At 41.4% G+C, this 15,782-nt stretch overlaps 1 protein-coding gene across 7 annotated transcripts in view; it reads left to right on the top strand.

Moving 5' to 3' along the window:
• ano2b (anoctamin 2b) overlaps positions 1–15,782 on the top strand; it is a 76,559-nt gene that overhangs the window by 31,866 nt on the left and 28,911 nt on the right. For 6 of the 7 annotated variants that reach the window (XM_026146594.2, XM_026146593.2, XM_026146597.2 and 3 more), the window contains 7 exons: positions 1,665–1,712; positions 2,442–2,506; positions 4,057–4,191; positions 4,848–5,008; positions 7,394–7,476; positions 7,780–7,869; positions 10,803–10,886. In XM_026146594.2, the coding sequence (XP_026002379.1) occupies positions 1,665–1,712; positions 2,442–2,506; positions 4,057–4,191; positions 4,848–5,008; positions 7,394–7,476; positions 7,780–7,869; positions 10,803–10,886 (666 nt within the window). The remainder of the gene's footprint in view (positions 1–1,664; positions 1,713–2,441; positions 2,507–4,056; positions 4,192–4,847; positions 5,009–7,393; positions 7,477–7,779; positions 7,870–10,802; positions 10,887–15,782) is intronic. The other variant, XM_026146595.2, reaches the window with a different exon arrangement.

Raw genomic sequence — 15,782 nt, 5'->3', positions numbered from 1 at the left:
ATGACCCCCTTTAAGCTAGCACTTTGCGACGGTGGGAAGGAAGTCTCCAAAAGTTGATTCTGTTCATCCGGACGTAGCGTTTTGTGGAAGAAACGTTTCGTCACTCATCCAAGTGACTTCTTCAGTCTGCAGTCAGCTGAGTCTGAAGAAGTCACTTGGATGAGTGATGAAACGTTTCTTCCACAAAACGCTACGTCCAGATGAACAGAATCAACTTTTGGAGATTTACTTACCTGGATGATTGAACATGCATCAAGAAGTGGGAAGGAAGAACTCCCCTTTAACAGGAAGAAACCTTCAGCAGAACCAGGCTAAGGGAGGGGCAGCTATCTGCTGTGACAGGTTGAGGGTGAGTGGAAGGAAATTGGACAAAACATGTACTGAGGAAGAGAGCCAGAATCGAATATCTGATAATTAAATGCTGAGGCAAAAACAAGTGAGTGAGAAAGAAATGCTAAGTGAATCATGGAAAGCCCCAGCAAGCCGTGTCTATTGTAGTGTTTAGTTACACTAAATTCAGGATCACCTGATCCAGCCCCAGCTAAGCTTTAACAAGAGGGAAAGTTTTAAGCCTGAACTTAGAAGACACTCTCTCTGCTTTTAAGTTCAAGCTGGGAGCTGGTTCCACAGAAGAGGGGCCTGAATGCTGAAGACTCTGCCTGTCATTCCACTTTTAAATATCTTAGGAACCAGAAGGAAATCTGAGAGCTAAGTGCTCTACTGGGGCCTGATTATTTAAGACCTTGTTTGTGAGGACAAGGATTTTAAATATAATATCAGCTTTAACAGTGATTGAAGAGGAACCAGTATGGTGGAAAAAAGCTGTTTGTAGTCCCTGTCAGTACTCTTGCTGCAGCACTTTGGATCATTTTTCCTAGAACAAATAAATGCATGGAATAGTTTTTCAGCATCACTCTTAGACAGGATATTTCTATTTTTTAAGAGATTGCACAGATGGAAGAAAGAAGTCCTAAATATTTGTTTAATATAATAGATTCCTTACGGTGATACTGGAAGCCAAGGTAATGAGGCCAAGCAGCCATCAGATTTCTAAGATCCTTAGGAGTGAGTCGAATAACCCCAGTTTGATCTGATTTTAGAAGCAGTAAATTAGAGGTTATCCAGTCTTTTTCTTTAAGACATTCCTGCAGCTTAGCTAATTGGTGTGTATCATTTACTTTCATAGATCCCCTGAGTTTCATCTGCATAGAAATGAAAATGTATGTCTAATTATGCTGCCTAAGGGAAGCATGTGTAATAGAATTGGTCCAGCATAGAACCCTGTGGATCTCCATATTTAACCTTAGTGTGTAGAAAAATCCATTTAAATGAACAAATTGGAGTCTATCATGCCTTCTCTGACCTAAAATGATAATTTCAGTTTCTGAAAAGTCTTTGGCTCTAAATTAAAGATGTACACTGGCATGGCCCCGTGGTTTAACCAGCTATAAAACTGACAATTACTCTGACATCTAACTTGATTGATATTAACACTTCAGACAACCTCCTCTTACCACATTATCTGCTCTTAACAACTTCAAATACTGTATTTCGAGTGTTTTTAATTTCTGTATTTCTACATGTTTTCCACAAGTGCACTGTGCTGCCTGTTGTCGTGCGCCTGTGTGCACTCATGCTTTTCATCCTCTCTTCTCACTGCTCAGGGTGACTACAAGGTCATCGGACACCTGGAGGAGAGGAACGACAGACAGGTGCGTTGACTCAGCCTTTCATTCCTGTCACCCCCTTTGTTCCTTTAAGTGATGTGGTACAGCTATGAAAACTCAGTCTCAGTCAAGTCAGCTGTCCAAAACATGTTAACTCCCAGCAACTCAAAAAGGGACCTCCACTTTTCTGAACAACTGAGCTTTAGTTTGCCATCCTCATCTCATATTTAATTTGATTTTCTTCCAACATCTGTCTAACGTGTTTACAAAACTCTCAAAGTGCAAAAAAACAGGATCCGACTCAAATTTCAAAGCAAAATATTAATAGAAAATTGAAATGTGAAAATTGAGAGGATTAGTCTTTATCCTTGTGTTTACTCCAGTTTTTGTAACATGTTCTAGTTCAACCACATACCTTGTTAGATTTTTATCTTTTAAGCACGAGGAGCACCAGGCTTCATAATGCGGTTTTCCTCCTCTCTTACTGCATTTCACTTGGCTGCAGGATAATGTTACTTATACTGCAGCTTGTTGGCTTCATCCACTGAGGTTTAATTCGGCCAATCAGAATGTTACTGCCTACAGATGAGCTCTACCTCTGAGAATCATTTTCAACTTACAACATGACAAAATACGCCCACACTGACTCTCTCTCTCTCTCTCTCGCTCTCTCGCTCTCTCGCTCTCTCGCTCTCTCTCTCTCTCTCTCTCTCTCCCCCTCTCTCTCTCTCTCTCCCTCTCCCTTTCTCTCTATTGCTTTGTCTTGTCTGTCAGGTTCTGCATGAAGAGTGGGCTAGATACTCAGCCTTTTACAAGTACCAACCCATTGATCTAGTCAGGTAAAGTAACCACAGCATCAACACGAAGACCTCCGTTTTTCTTTTAATTTAATATGACTCTGCCATACATGATTAGTGAAAGATGTACATGGGGACCTGCCAGGCACGGGAGCCGCCGCCAGTCCCCTCAGAGCCCTTCCCCAAACAGCAGCTCAATTCATGTTTATGCCATTCACCTTTATCTACTAAAAAATGCTGTCAAACCTAAAATAAGAATGTCGGCCAGCTAGTGAAATGGTTCTTAAGATATTCACATGCCCATTTGTTCTTTGGCGTTACTAGTCACCATGTGTATACTGGTCATGAATGATTCCTTACTAGCCAAACCACCTTGTAAGACTCACAAATCAAGAATTTATATTTGTTTCAACTGCAAATTTTATATCTCAGCCTGACCCAATATTGACAGACTCAGGAACATAGAGGAGATTTTAGGAGCACAGAAGTTACTCTAGGAGAGCTGGACAGGGCTGTACCCATTAGCAGGACTGGTATGTGCTCAAGGAGGAACAGGATGAGCACTACCAGAGCTACAAAATGACCTCCAGCAGACTTCATACAGGTGGCCTGAAGGCCCGATGTCCCTTGTGCTCACTACCTGGCACTGTGGAGCCCATTTGACATTTACCATAGAACACCAGTCATAGCAGGTCCACTACTTGCACCCTGTGCTTTTCATAAATGAGAGCAGGTTCACCCCGAGCACCTGTGACAGTCGTGGGTTTGTAGAAGCTGTGGAGAATGTAATGCTGCATGCAAGCTCATTTAGTATGCCCTGTTTGGTGGTGGGTCGGTGATGGTCTGGGGAGGCATATATCCATGGAGGAATATCCACAGACCTCGACATGCTGGGTGTTGGCACCCTGACTGCCAGTAGATATGGGGATGAAATCCTTCGGCCTGCCATCAGACCCTACACTGACGGGTTTCACCTAGTGCTCGGCTTCATATGGTGAGAGAATGCAGGCAGTTGCTTGAATATGAAGAAACTGATACCATTCAATGACCCCCGTACTCGCCTGACCTAAATCCAATAGAACACCCAATAGAGTAGGCTGAGGGCTAAAATACTATGTACTGACACAATTATTGACTCAGCAAAATTACACAGAATGAAGAATGTTGCTTATCTCATTACATGTGGACACATTTGCTTTGTGGTAATAAACCTCTGACAATCATAAAAACTTGATGCTGCTATTTACTATATATTCTGTTGATTTGTACTTCTAAATAGTATAACTAAATAGTGTAACTAATTATACTATTTTGATTACTCTGCAGTAAGTAGCACAGATTTATCCATTGTTAAAGTTAATTAAGTCCATGTTGGAGTCTTTAGATCTTGCTCAGGCAGAATTTGTACACCAGTCTTTAAGAAGCAACTATTAAAGGCTTTGCAGAGGTAGGAAACACCCTAAATAATAAGAGCATTAGCCCTCTTAATCTATTTTGGGGTCAAACACAGCATCAGGATCCTTACACCTGTTTTACATACTAATTCCGTCTGCTGTGCCCTAACCATGAACTGCATTATTCCTTACCCACAGGAAGTACTTTGGTGAGAAGATCGGCCTTTACTTTGCATGGCTCGGCGTGTACACCCAGCTGCTTGTACCAGCTTCCATAGTGGGTATCATTGTGTTTGGCTATGGAGTGGCGACAATGGACACTAATATACCAAGGTACATTAGAAATCCACTGCAAAAATCTCTAGTTTTACTGTTGCAGTTTCATTTGAGAGAGAAAATCATTGTACAATCCCACACTGTAAAAAGTGGTTATGGAATGAGATGTTCCCTAAAATACGGATTCTAGCATAATGCAGAAAATAAGGATTTGTTCCTGCCATTGCATGCACATATGCCCATACACACATTTACTAGACAGGGATTGCCCAGATACCTGCTGTATCTGGCTTTAGTCAGGGTTGTGTGGGTGGCGCACAAAAGGCTCAGCTGGCTCTGTGTGCGTGTGTGCGTGTGCGTGTGTGCGTGTGTGCGTGTGCGTGTGCGTGTGTGCGTGTGCGTGTGTGTGTGTGTGTGTGTGTGTGTGTGCGTGTGTGTGATGAAGTGGAAGGCTGATAATTCAGCCTACACCAAGTATGAATAGGGTCAAAGTAGAAAAGCTTGTGTTGTGGTTATGTGTTAAAAGTTCCATTCATTTATTGTGGTTAAATGTAACAGACCCAAAGATCCATGCGCCTTTTTAGCTGAGAGTGAATCCACAGACAGAAATATAGAGCCTCAGTTAATCTTATAGTCATAAACATTAACACTACACCACGTGTTATATAATGGTGGGCACTCTAGATTTGATATTTTTTCCCCCTCTTCTTCAGTCTGGAGATGTGTGACCAGCGTCTCAATTTCACCATGTGTCCTCTGTGTGACCGAGCATGTGACTTCTGGCATCTCAGCACTGCCTGTGGAACCGCCAAAGCTTCACACCTCTTTGATAACCCTGCCACTGTCTTCTTTGCCATCTTCATGTCTCTATGGGGTAAGGTTATGTGTTTTTGCATATGCATACCGAGATGACAGGTGGGCTGGTTATGAAAATGCTCAGAGATACAGTCCTGATCAAAAGTTTAAGACCACTTGAAAAATGGCAAATAACATGTTTGGCATGGTTGGATCTTAACAAGGTTCTAAGTAGAGCTTCAACATGCAACAAGAAGAAATGGGAGTGAGACAAAACATTTTTTTTGAGCATGCAATTTATTGAAAACAATGCTTAAACTGAAACAGACTGTTTTACAGCTGATCAAAGGTTTAGGACCACATGCCTTTAAAAGGCCAAATCTGTGCAAAATGTGGATTCATTGTCATTTTCTGTCCGGTAGTCATACTGTCATGGTGTTCTGATGGCAAAGGCAAAATGTTCCCTTTTTGAACGGGGTCGGGTTGCTGAACTGCATAAGCAGGGTCTCTAGCAGCGCACAATCCACATTTTTGCACAGATTTGGCCTTTTAAAGGCATGTGGTCCTAAACTTTTGATTGGGACTGTATCTTATGACCTGAATTTTATGTCCTGAGAGAATCTGTATAAAATTACATGAGACTGAACACTAAGGAAGGAGCAGCAGGTTAGAGTGGTTAAGGATAGAGATGGAATTCTACTAATGACTGAATAGAGTATGCTGAGAAGATGGAAGGAGTACTTTGGGGAGCTCATGAATGTAAAGAACATGACAGAGGAGGATAAATGGTGTATTAAGAAGTGCAGAAGATTAGTAAGGAGGAAGTGAGGACGGCTATGAAGAGGATGAAGATTAGAAAGGTGGATGGTTCAGGTGGCATACCTGTGGTGGTATAAAGATGTGTAGGAGAGAGGGCAGTGGGATTTTTAACCAGACACAATCTTGGAGAGTGAGAGCATGACTGAGGAATGGAGAAGAAATGGCTGATGTGCAGAGCTATAGTACAGCAATCCCCAACGTTTCTTGCGCCATGCACTGGTTTAATGCCCAACAATATTTTCACAGACTGGCCTCTAAGGTGTTGCAGATAAATACAACAAAATAAAACCGGTAACTGTACCAAAAAAAAGATTTATGCATAACACATGGGAAAAGACCCAGGGAAACTGAGTTAACGATAAAAACAATAAAAAAAAAAAAAAAACGATAAAAACCCTGAGAACCATAAATTTCACACCCGAGCCTCAACTCTCGCAGCCGGATACCAAACAACTCACGGACCGGTACTGGTCCGTGGCCCGGGGGTTGGGGACCGCTGCCATAGTAGATACAGAGGGATAAAGTTAACGAGCCACACCATGAAGCTGTGGGAAAGAGTTGCTGAAGCTAGGTTAAGAAGAGAGGTGACAATCAATGAGCAGCAGTGTGGCTTCACATCTGTAGTTCTTTCTCAGCATGATGTTTGGGTGTTGATGGAAAAGTATAGACTGTCAGAAGGAGCTGTACTGTGTCTTTGATGGTCTAGATAAAGCATATGAGAGGGTGCCAAGTGCGGAACTGTTGTACTGTATGAGGAAGGAGTGATAGAGTGAGAGTGCTGGTAGATGACATGTATGAAGATGGTAAGACAGCTGTGAGGTATGTGGTAGGATTGACATATGTCTGAGCTTTGAGTGGGATTAATCAGGGATCGGCTTCTTGTTTGCACTAGTAATGGACAGGCTGATTAATGAGGTCAGGCAGGAGTCTCTGTGGGGTATCATTTTCACAGATGACATTAAGATCTGTAGTGAGAGTAGGAAGCAGGTGGAAGAGAGCCAGGAGAGGTGGAGGTATACAGTGGAGAGAAAAGGACAAGTCCCTGGAAACAAGACAGAATAAGTTTGTGTGAAAGAGAGGGTGACTGGTGTAAGAGTGAAGCTGCACTCAGCAGATGTTTTGAAGATAGATGAGTTAAACATCTGTTGGCAGCTATCCAAAGCAACATACAGCACATGAGAGAGGTGAATAGGTGATTTTGTTGATAGCAGCAAGTGTGAAAGCAAAGGTTTGCAGGACAGTAGTGAGAGTTACTATGATGTCTGGTTTGGAGACTGGTACAAAGGCAAGATGGGAGGTGGAAGATGTTAAATCCTTCATTGGCAATGACCAGAATGGACACGATTAGAAATGAGTATATATGTTACAAATAAGTCACAGGAACAGCTCAGGTTGGGCAGCTGTAAATTTAAATTACACCAAGTCACTGTCAAAGAGCAATTAGGGGACAAATGCATTATTTCTCTCTTGCTTTCTTGCTTGCCCGCTATGTCGTTGAATCAATTGAAAAAGAAGTAGTTTAGTCAACTCTAAAATAAAAACTTAGGGTCAACTTTTAAGTCATATGATGCAGTTGGAAACTTGCAATTGGAGATTTACGATACTGTAACCTTTATTAAAGTTCCTCGTTTGTGTGATTGAGCAGCGGTGCTATTTCTGGAACAGTGGAAGCGACGTCAGATCAGTCTGAGCTTCAGCTGGGACTTGACAGGCATTGAGGAGGATGAGGTAAATGCTTTTTAAAGTGCAAACATAAACGCATCAAACCTACAAAATTAGCAGAAAAATTTCTGAACATTCAGATTGGCAGAGGTTTTTTCTTTTTTCTTAACCAGTTTCACTCCTACAATCTGCGTGTGGCCACACTACCTCCTCCTGCAGTGACACTTAACATTGGCACTAAATGCATTATCATCTAATGCTAATCCCACACTAGCCTGGAATGTACATGTGGCATACACATAGATGCCCACATGAGAGTCAGATAGAATGTCCAGAACCTAACTCCTTCTCACTCCTGTTTTCTTTCAGGAACACCCCAGGCCAAGATATGAGACCGTCCTCCTGCAGAAAAGACAGAAGAAGCAGAACAATAAGAAAAAGAAGAAGAAAAAGAATGAGGTAGGAAGGCAAAGAAAACAAAGCTATACTATTAAAGTGCTTACTATAGGAACGTGTTATGGTAACAAGTCATGTTTTTTAAATTCAGTGATCTGTATACATAATACAAATATGAAGGAAATATATTTCCTTTCACCCAGCTGGTTTTCAACATGTCCAAGATTATCTCATGACTGGGAGTGATCTAGATTCTCTGTGTAAACCAGGTCAATCACACTGAGTCCTGTTGGCCCACATACTTTTGCAGTGGTAACAGATGGCTGCCTGCTGCTGCCAGAGGGAAGCAGGGAACTGGTTCACATGACACAGGATCATCATTACACCATCCCAAAATTGATTAGGGAAGAAAAATAGAAAAATTTAAAAGATCTTCCTGGGAGCTGATCATATATACAGTGGGGCAAAAAAGTATTTAGTCAGCCACCGATTGTGCAAGTTCCCCCACCTAAAATGATGACAGAGGTCAGTAATTTGCACCAGAGGTACACTTCAACTGTGAGAGACAGAATGTGAAAAAAAAATCCATGAATCCACATGGTAGGATTTGTAAAGAATTTATTCGTAAATCAGGGTGGAAAATAAGTATTTGGTCAATAACAAAAATACAACTCAATACTTTGTAACATAACCTTTGTTGGCAATAACAGAGGTCAAATGTTTACTATAGGTCTTTACCAGGTTTGCACACACAGTAGCTGGTATTTTGGCCCATTCCTCCATGCAGATCTTCTCGAGAGCAGTGATGTTTTGGGGCTGTCGCCGAGCAACATGGACTTTCAACTCCCGCCACAGATTTTCTATGGGGTTGAGGTCTGGAGACTGGCTAGGCCACTCCAGGACTTTCAAATGCTTCTTACGGAGCCACTCCTTTGTTGCCCGGGCGGTGTGTTTTGGATCATTGTCATGTTGGAAGACCCAGCCTCGTTTCATCTTCAAAGTTCTCACTGATGGAAGGAGGTTTTGGCTCAGAATCTCACGATACATGGCCCCATTCATTCTGTCCTTAACACGGATCAGTCGTCCTGTCCCCTTGGCAGAAAAACAGCCCCATAGCATGATGTTTCCACCCCCATGCTTCACAGTAGGTATGGTGTTCTTGGGATGCAACTCAGTATTCTTCTTCCTCCAAACACGACGAGTTGAGTTTATACCAAAAAGTTCTACTTTGGTTTCATCTGACCACATGACATTCTCCCAATCCTCTGCTGTATCATCCATGTGCTCTCTGGCAAACTTCAGACGGGCCTGGACATGCGCTGGCTTCAGCAGCGGAACACGTCTGGCACTGCGGGATTTGATTCCCTGCCGTTGTAGTGTGTTACTGATGGTGACCTTTGTTACTTTGGTCCCAGCTCTCTGCAGGTCATTCACCAGGTCCCCCCGTGTGGTTCTGGGATCTTTGCTCACCGTTCTCATGATCATTTTGACCCCACGGGATGAGATCTTGCGTGGAGCCCCAGATCGAGGGAGATTATCAGTGGTCTTGTATGTCTTCCATTTTCTGATGATTGCTCCCACAGTTGATTTTTTCACACCAAGCTGCTTGCCTATTGTAGATTCACTCTTCCCAGTCTGGTGCAGGTCTACAATACTTTTCCTGGTGTCCTTCGAAAGCTCTTTGGTCTTGGCCATGGCGGAGTTTGGAGTCTGACTGTTTGAGGCTGTGGACAGGTGTCTTTTATACAGATGATGAGTTCAAACAGGTGCCATTCATACAGGTAACGAGTAGCGGACAGAAAAGCTTCTTACAGAAGACGTTACAGGTCTGTGAGAGCCAGAGATTTTCCTTGTTTGAGGTGACCAAATACTTATTTTCCACCCTAATTTACGAATAAATTCTTTACAAATCCTACCATGTGAATTCATTTTTTTTTTTTCACATTCTGTCTCTCACAGTTGAAGTGTACCTCTGGTGCAAATTACTGACCTCTGTCATCATTTTAAGTGGGGGAACTTGCACAATCGGTGGCTGACTAAATACTTTTTTGCCCCACTGTAGTTGCAACTCAGGATTTAGTATCTTGCCCACAGATACTTTGGCATGCAGGCTGGAGCAGCCAGGAACCCACCCAACCTTCTGATTAGTGGATGAACCACTCTATCTCCTGACCCATAACCACAATGAAGAAATTGATAGAGCTGTTAGTGTGCCACTTAAAGATTCCTCACCATCAATGGGTTCAACTTCTTATACGTTGACGAAAGACTTGCGAAAGTTAGCTGCAGGTCCTTCGGTGGCTTTCAGCCAATCAAATATGGGACACTCTTCAGAGCCAATGCACTTTGTGTTTGACCAGGTGTTTCCTCAGATTTGATGTGTTGCCATTTTTTTTTCCTTCATTTTCCTCTGCAAATGTTACAGAGAGCAATCGTTGCGCAATTTTTATTTTTATTTTTTGAAAGCGTAACCGCACCTGAGAGATCTTTTGGTTAACTTGAGTGATAGTTAGTAATAGTCATGCTCTTTCTTACGCTTACCTAAAATTTGGCACCGAATGATTTAGTGTGAGTTGGTTTTCAGTAGATAATTCAGTCAGTACCCTAAAAAGTACAGAGTTTGGTACCCAACCCTGACTTTATCAGAGTCTTTAGGTCCTTCATGTTTTTTTTGTTTTTTTATTTTTTATTTTTTGACTTTTAACAAACTTGTATTAGGTAATATAATGTGGAGTACAGGAATGCTTGTTGCTGAAAGTGTGCCACACAGATGGTCCATTAAAAAGGAGGTGTGATTCATAATTAATAGAATTGTTGTAAATCGATGTGACTTAAATAAATATGTTATATTTTATATAAACAAATATGCTTTATGTGCAAAGAGAAAAACATCCTCCAAGCTTTTGAGTGATAGTGGGTGTGTCTGTCTGTCTGTGTCTGTCTGTGTATTTGTCTGTCTGTCTGTGTGTCTGTAACTTGTCCCCCCTGTCTTTCAGCCAGCAAAGCAGGAGGACGGGACAGTGACAGGGAAGGACAGATGGAGACAAAAACTACTGTCAGCCATGTCTGCAGGAATACCGGTAACCCCTCCTCTCCTTCCCCTGTCCTCTTCTACCACCTGTCCTTTTCTTTTCCCTCCTGCTCCCACCTTGCTTTCCCTATCCTTTCTTTCCCCTCCTGCAGGCTGCTGTCTGTTCTTCTCTTCCTGTCCCATCCTCAGGGTGCTACCGTTTCCACTTCACAGGTATTTCTTTGTATGTTTTCTAGCATACCCCTTTTAAATATATCAATCCAGGTATGTGATGACCACAGCAGGAGTTAAAATTGCCCATATAGTTGGGCTAGTTGATGAACCCGAAAGCAGAGCACAGATATGAGCAGGAACAGGAAGATTGCGTATTTAAAAAAAAAAAAAAAAAAAAGCTCATTGTTGGTGGGAGAGAGTTGGGTTTGAATGGAGGTCACGATGAGGTTGAAGCAATAGGCAGGGCCAGGGCACCAATGCAGCTAAGGACTGCTGTATGAGAAGTTCAGAGAACAGAGAGCTCAGAACTGAGAAAGATAAGAAGGGGCTTAGGCAGATGAATGCTGCAGACAGAGAAGAACAGGTGTTGGTAAATGCGAATACATGAGTGGGCAATAAACTAACAGAGACTGCATGATCTGGCAGTTGTGTATACAATGTTTTCACAGTCAAAGTGTTGGATCTAGGTATTTATTGCAGAGCAGGATGATGACAAGCAGCTGGCAGTCTGACTTCCCCCGCTCATCACATCCTGCAATCAAGCAGGCAGAAAACAGAAACACAGAAAGTAGGGAGGGAAAAGATTGCGCTTTGCAGCTTGGTGGGAATGATGGTACAAGTGAAGGGCATGACACACAAAATTACCCTGCATTCCACTGCCCACGTCACCCTGTAGAACATGTGCTCTGGGAAAAATTCAGATAGTAGTGTATGATTTTTGCTTTTTTCTCAGAATGGAATGAAATCTGGCTCAACTTGGGTGCTGGTAGGTGACCCATGTGCGGCCTGGTTCTATTCCACCCTGGATGAGTTCGTGCATGTCTTTCCTTTCTCAAACTGCCTTGTCATTAAACAGGCTAAACACACGCTTTACACACTAATCAAAGAAGTAGTAATCCAGGTCTGAAAATAGTTCTCAACCAAAGCACTGTAGTACTGTTTTCCCAGGTAGTTAAGCTAATTAATGTTAAGAAATCCTTCCAATATAGTCTTTAAAAAAGGAACATTCTTTATAACACAGCAAAGGTAAAATGATTTGTTGGATCTAAAGGATTTCTTTTCTACAAACCTTGTTGCTAGACAGTTAACAGGACCCCCTTATGAATTGGGTGAGCTGCTAATCCTTCTTTGCAACCTTTATCTCTGTGGGCTTTTTCCTCATCGCAGGTGTACCACATGACATTAATGGACTCAACGGAGGCATACTGTTTGTTACACCTTTTCTTGTATGACAAGTTAATTGTGGTTAGGTCTACTGTCAAAAAAACAAACAAACAAACAGCTACAAGTACCTGGGGATCCCACAGGCAAATGGGAACCATGAAGAGGCCACTATGAAAGCTGCAAACACCAAGTACCTGCAGAGGTTCAGGCAAGTCCTGGGGAGTCAGCTGAATGGCAAAAACAAAGTCTAGGCTATCAACACCTAGCTCTGATCAGGTACCCTGCTGGGATAATAAGCTGGCTGAAGGAGGAGATGGAAGCCACTGACATCAAGACGCGGATGGAATTCTGTGAATGCAGAAATGACAGAGTGTGAGACTTAAAACACAAATTTATATGACAAAAAGATGCACAACACAAATAAGCCGACTTGGAGAAGTAGAGGGATGGAAAGAAACTGAGGGAGGGCGGGCTGAGTGGGAGTGATGCATGCTGGGCAGGAAGCCAGGGGTAAGATTAGTGACCGTCACTATGGCGACACACAACTCCCTCTCACACACTTGAACCATTGTTACCTGAATGTGCTGTAGGATCAAATCAAAAGATTATATGAACATATACGTGAGTAAAATGGGTCTTTGGTTTTTGAGTCTTCTACGTTGGTCCTGTTATTTTAAAGCAATATGCCTTCGGCATACTAAGCACTTATAAATGTTGGGTAAATCAAGTTGAGCATTCATTTTGGCTACTTTAAGTACAGAGCTCAGGCTGCATGCTTACATTTGCAAACTGACAGTAAAAGTGCCGTAACTACATCAGTGGCTAATCTTCAGTGACGGACAAATCACTGTCACAATGTTTCAAATCAGTTTTTGAACTACAGGGCATGTTAGTGCTAATAATACAAGACAAACTAAAAAAAGAGAGAGGGTCACATGTTTTAAAGCCCAGAATCCTAAAGGGAAGCCAGCTCTGTCTTAGACACTTACATTGCATTAGATGTGCCTGAAAATGGTGAAATGGTACTATATGTATAACATCATTCTTAACATTTAAGCAAATGTAAACATTTATTTGCTAAAACAGCCATGTAGTATACCAGAATAGTTCCCCACTGCTTAATATATTAAATACAGTGTTTTTCTGCATCTGCTTACATTTTGCAGAAATCAAGCCAGCATGGTTTTTAGTGATTCTGGTCCACAATACTCTGTGCTTGAATATTTGAGTTGCTCCAATGAAGTAGTGTTTTGCAGTCTATCCATAGTGAGTGCAGCAATACGTACTTCAAAAGGGGAACTGGAGTACGAACTGAAAGTGAAATTGAAAAAAGGAGCAATTTAAGAGCCAAGTCTGTCACAAATGCAAAGGCTTTGTTGGTCTTTCCTCAGTGGGCATTACAAGCTAAATATAAAGTCTGACCTACCTTTTTCTTTCTCTTGGTCAGGATGGCCATCACACTCTGAAGGTCTTTTTGTATACACTTTGTGTATGTAGAGGCTTCAGGGTGAGAGTGAGAGAGCAAGAATGGTAAATGGCCTGCATTTGTATAGCGCTTTAATCAGTCCCTAAGGACCCCAAAGCGCTTTACACTACATTCAGTCATCCACCCATTCACACACACATTCACACACTGGCGATGGCAAGCTACATTGTAGCCACAGCTGCCCTGGGGTGCACTGACAGAGGCGAGGCTGCCGGACACTGGCGCCACCGGGCTCTCTGACCACCACCAGTAGGCAAACGTGGGGTTAGTATTTAGTTAGTATTTTAGAAGAAAAGCATTTATTATGTTTGAAATGAAGGCTCATGTCCAAAAGGTGCGATTCTCAAAATGATGATAAATGTACAGATTAAAAACAAGTTGCTGATTTCGTTTCTGGTTCTTTTATACACTGCTCACTGCATAGACGTTATAAGTGAGAGACTGCATAAATCTGAATAATGGACTTGAGCAGAAAAGCACATTGTGTTCCATGTAACACTTTCATTTCCATTAAAGTTTTTATATTTAATATGTGCATGTTCAGTTAAGACAAAAGGCCCTCCGTTTGAAAGGCTAACGACTTTGTTCCAACAGAATAATGAGAAAGAAAAATGTTAGCGAAATTGTGTATTTTTAAATCAAATGTATTTCGTCAGTTGTAATCAGGATGAAACCTGTTTGTCATTTCTCAACACCGCACTCTGAGTGCAAACAAACACACTTTCCAGCGTTCCCAAGTTTAGAAGACTCAACGAGGTCGTTTTCAAGAAGCTTGCCAAAACCATCCGGTAAGTTAATTAAATGAGTTGGTTTGTTGTCTGAACACAGTGTAGACATCTGCTGCTGGTTACCAAAGTAGAACGCACAAGTTGATTTACACACTTAATCTAATCTGATCTAAACTGACAAGTATGCACATAGTGCCCACGTCACATTCAAGTGCTAACACGTTTTATTATTCTAGTAATAGTCTTTTAAAAAAGGTTAATATGAAGAATTTATACTTGGTAGCAGTAATAGTTTTGCATACATAGTACTATTTAATAATAGAAGTGGTAGTGTCTGTGAAAAGTAGAAACTACTGATGATAACTTGTTGCAGTTTAATGCAGCCTTATTTTACATTTCATTTAAATCTTGTTTTGCTCTTCTGTCTCTAGCAGATTGGAAATTTGTCACGAGTCCTGGTGTGATCAAATTTTCCTTCAGCACTTGAACCAGGCTAAGAGTCTGGAAAAGGGGGAGGAGAAGTGAGAACCTTAAGAGAAGATGGTATGGCTTTATTTTGATTATTTTTGGTTTTTGCTGAAAGATTGTTTCTTTTAAATATTTTTGGTGTTAATGGTTTCTTGGATTTCTGCCATGAATTGTCCTTTTGTTGGTCATTTTTTAAAACAAATTACTAGCTGAACTTTTGAAACACAGCAATGGAGAACCAGTCAGGTGGAGTCTAATCCAGAATGCCAGAGAGCTATAAAAAGTCACAGTCTCTGTTTTAACTTTTAATCTTACTTATTACTTAGCAAATTCTCAATTTTAACTAAAACTTTATTAGAATTGGGTTTTTAAAATGACTTGTCTTTTTTTTTTTTTTTTTGTTATAGGTCTTCAATCATCAGCGAACAACCTACAACCTGACCCCAAGTGAAAGGCTTCTGGACTCACTGTCTCTCTGGGAATACTTGCCAAAAGCTGCAAAGTGAACAATGTTGTAGAACTGAAGTGACAATAAAAAACTTCACATTTAAGAGATTTGTTTGTAATCCAATAATTTACTTGGCTAACACCTCATAATTAATTTGTCTCTTAAAGTTTGTAGTGGGCTTGAAAAACACATTATTAATTTTATAAAAACACAACTTGAATGTAGCATACACACCTCAGATCTGCAGTGCAAATGTTGGAGCAACCAAAGGACTACCTAATGATGTATGCAAGAAACATGCTTTAATGGTTAAGGCTGTCTAAATGTGCATTTACTATTTAGTGAAAAACCAAGAGGTCCTCAGATGACTAAAGGGCAGAACTCTTGAGTGGTTGAAGCAATTAGACCAGTATTAATGTAGTTCTAATAAATGTCAAA

This window comes from Astatotilapia calliptera, chromosome 17, assembly GCF_964374335.1.
Source record: "Astatotilapia calliptera chromosome 17, fAstCal68.1, whole genome shotgun sequence".
Classification (NCBI taxonomy): domain Eukaryota; kingdom Metazoa; phylum Chordata; class Actinopteri; order Cichliformes; family Cichlidae; genus Astatotilapia; species Astatotilapia calliptera.
This window is presented reverse-complemented; position numbering and strand designations above follow the sequence as displayed.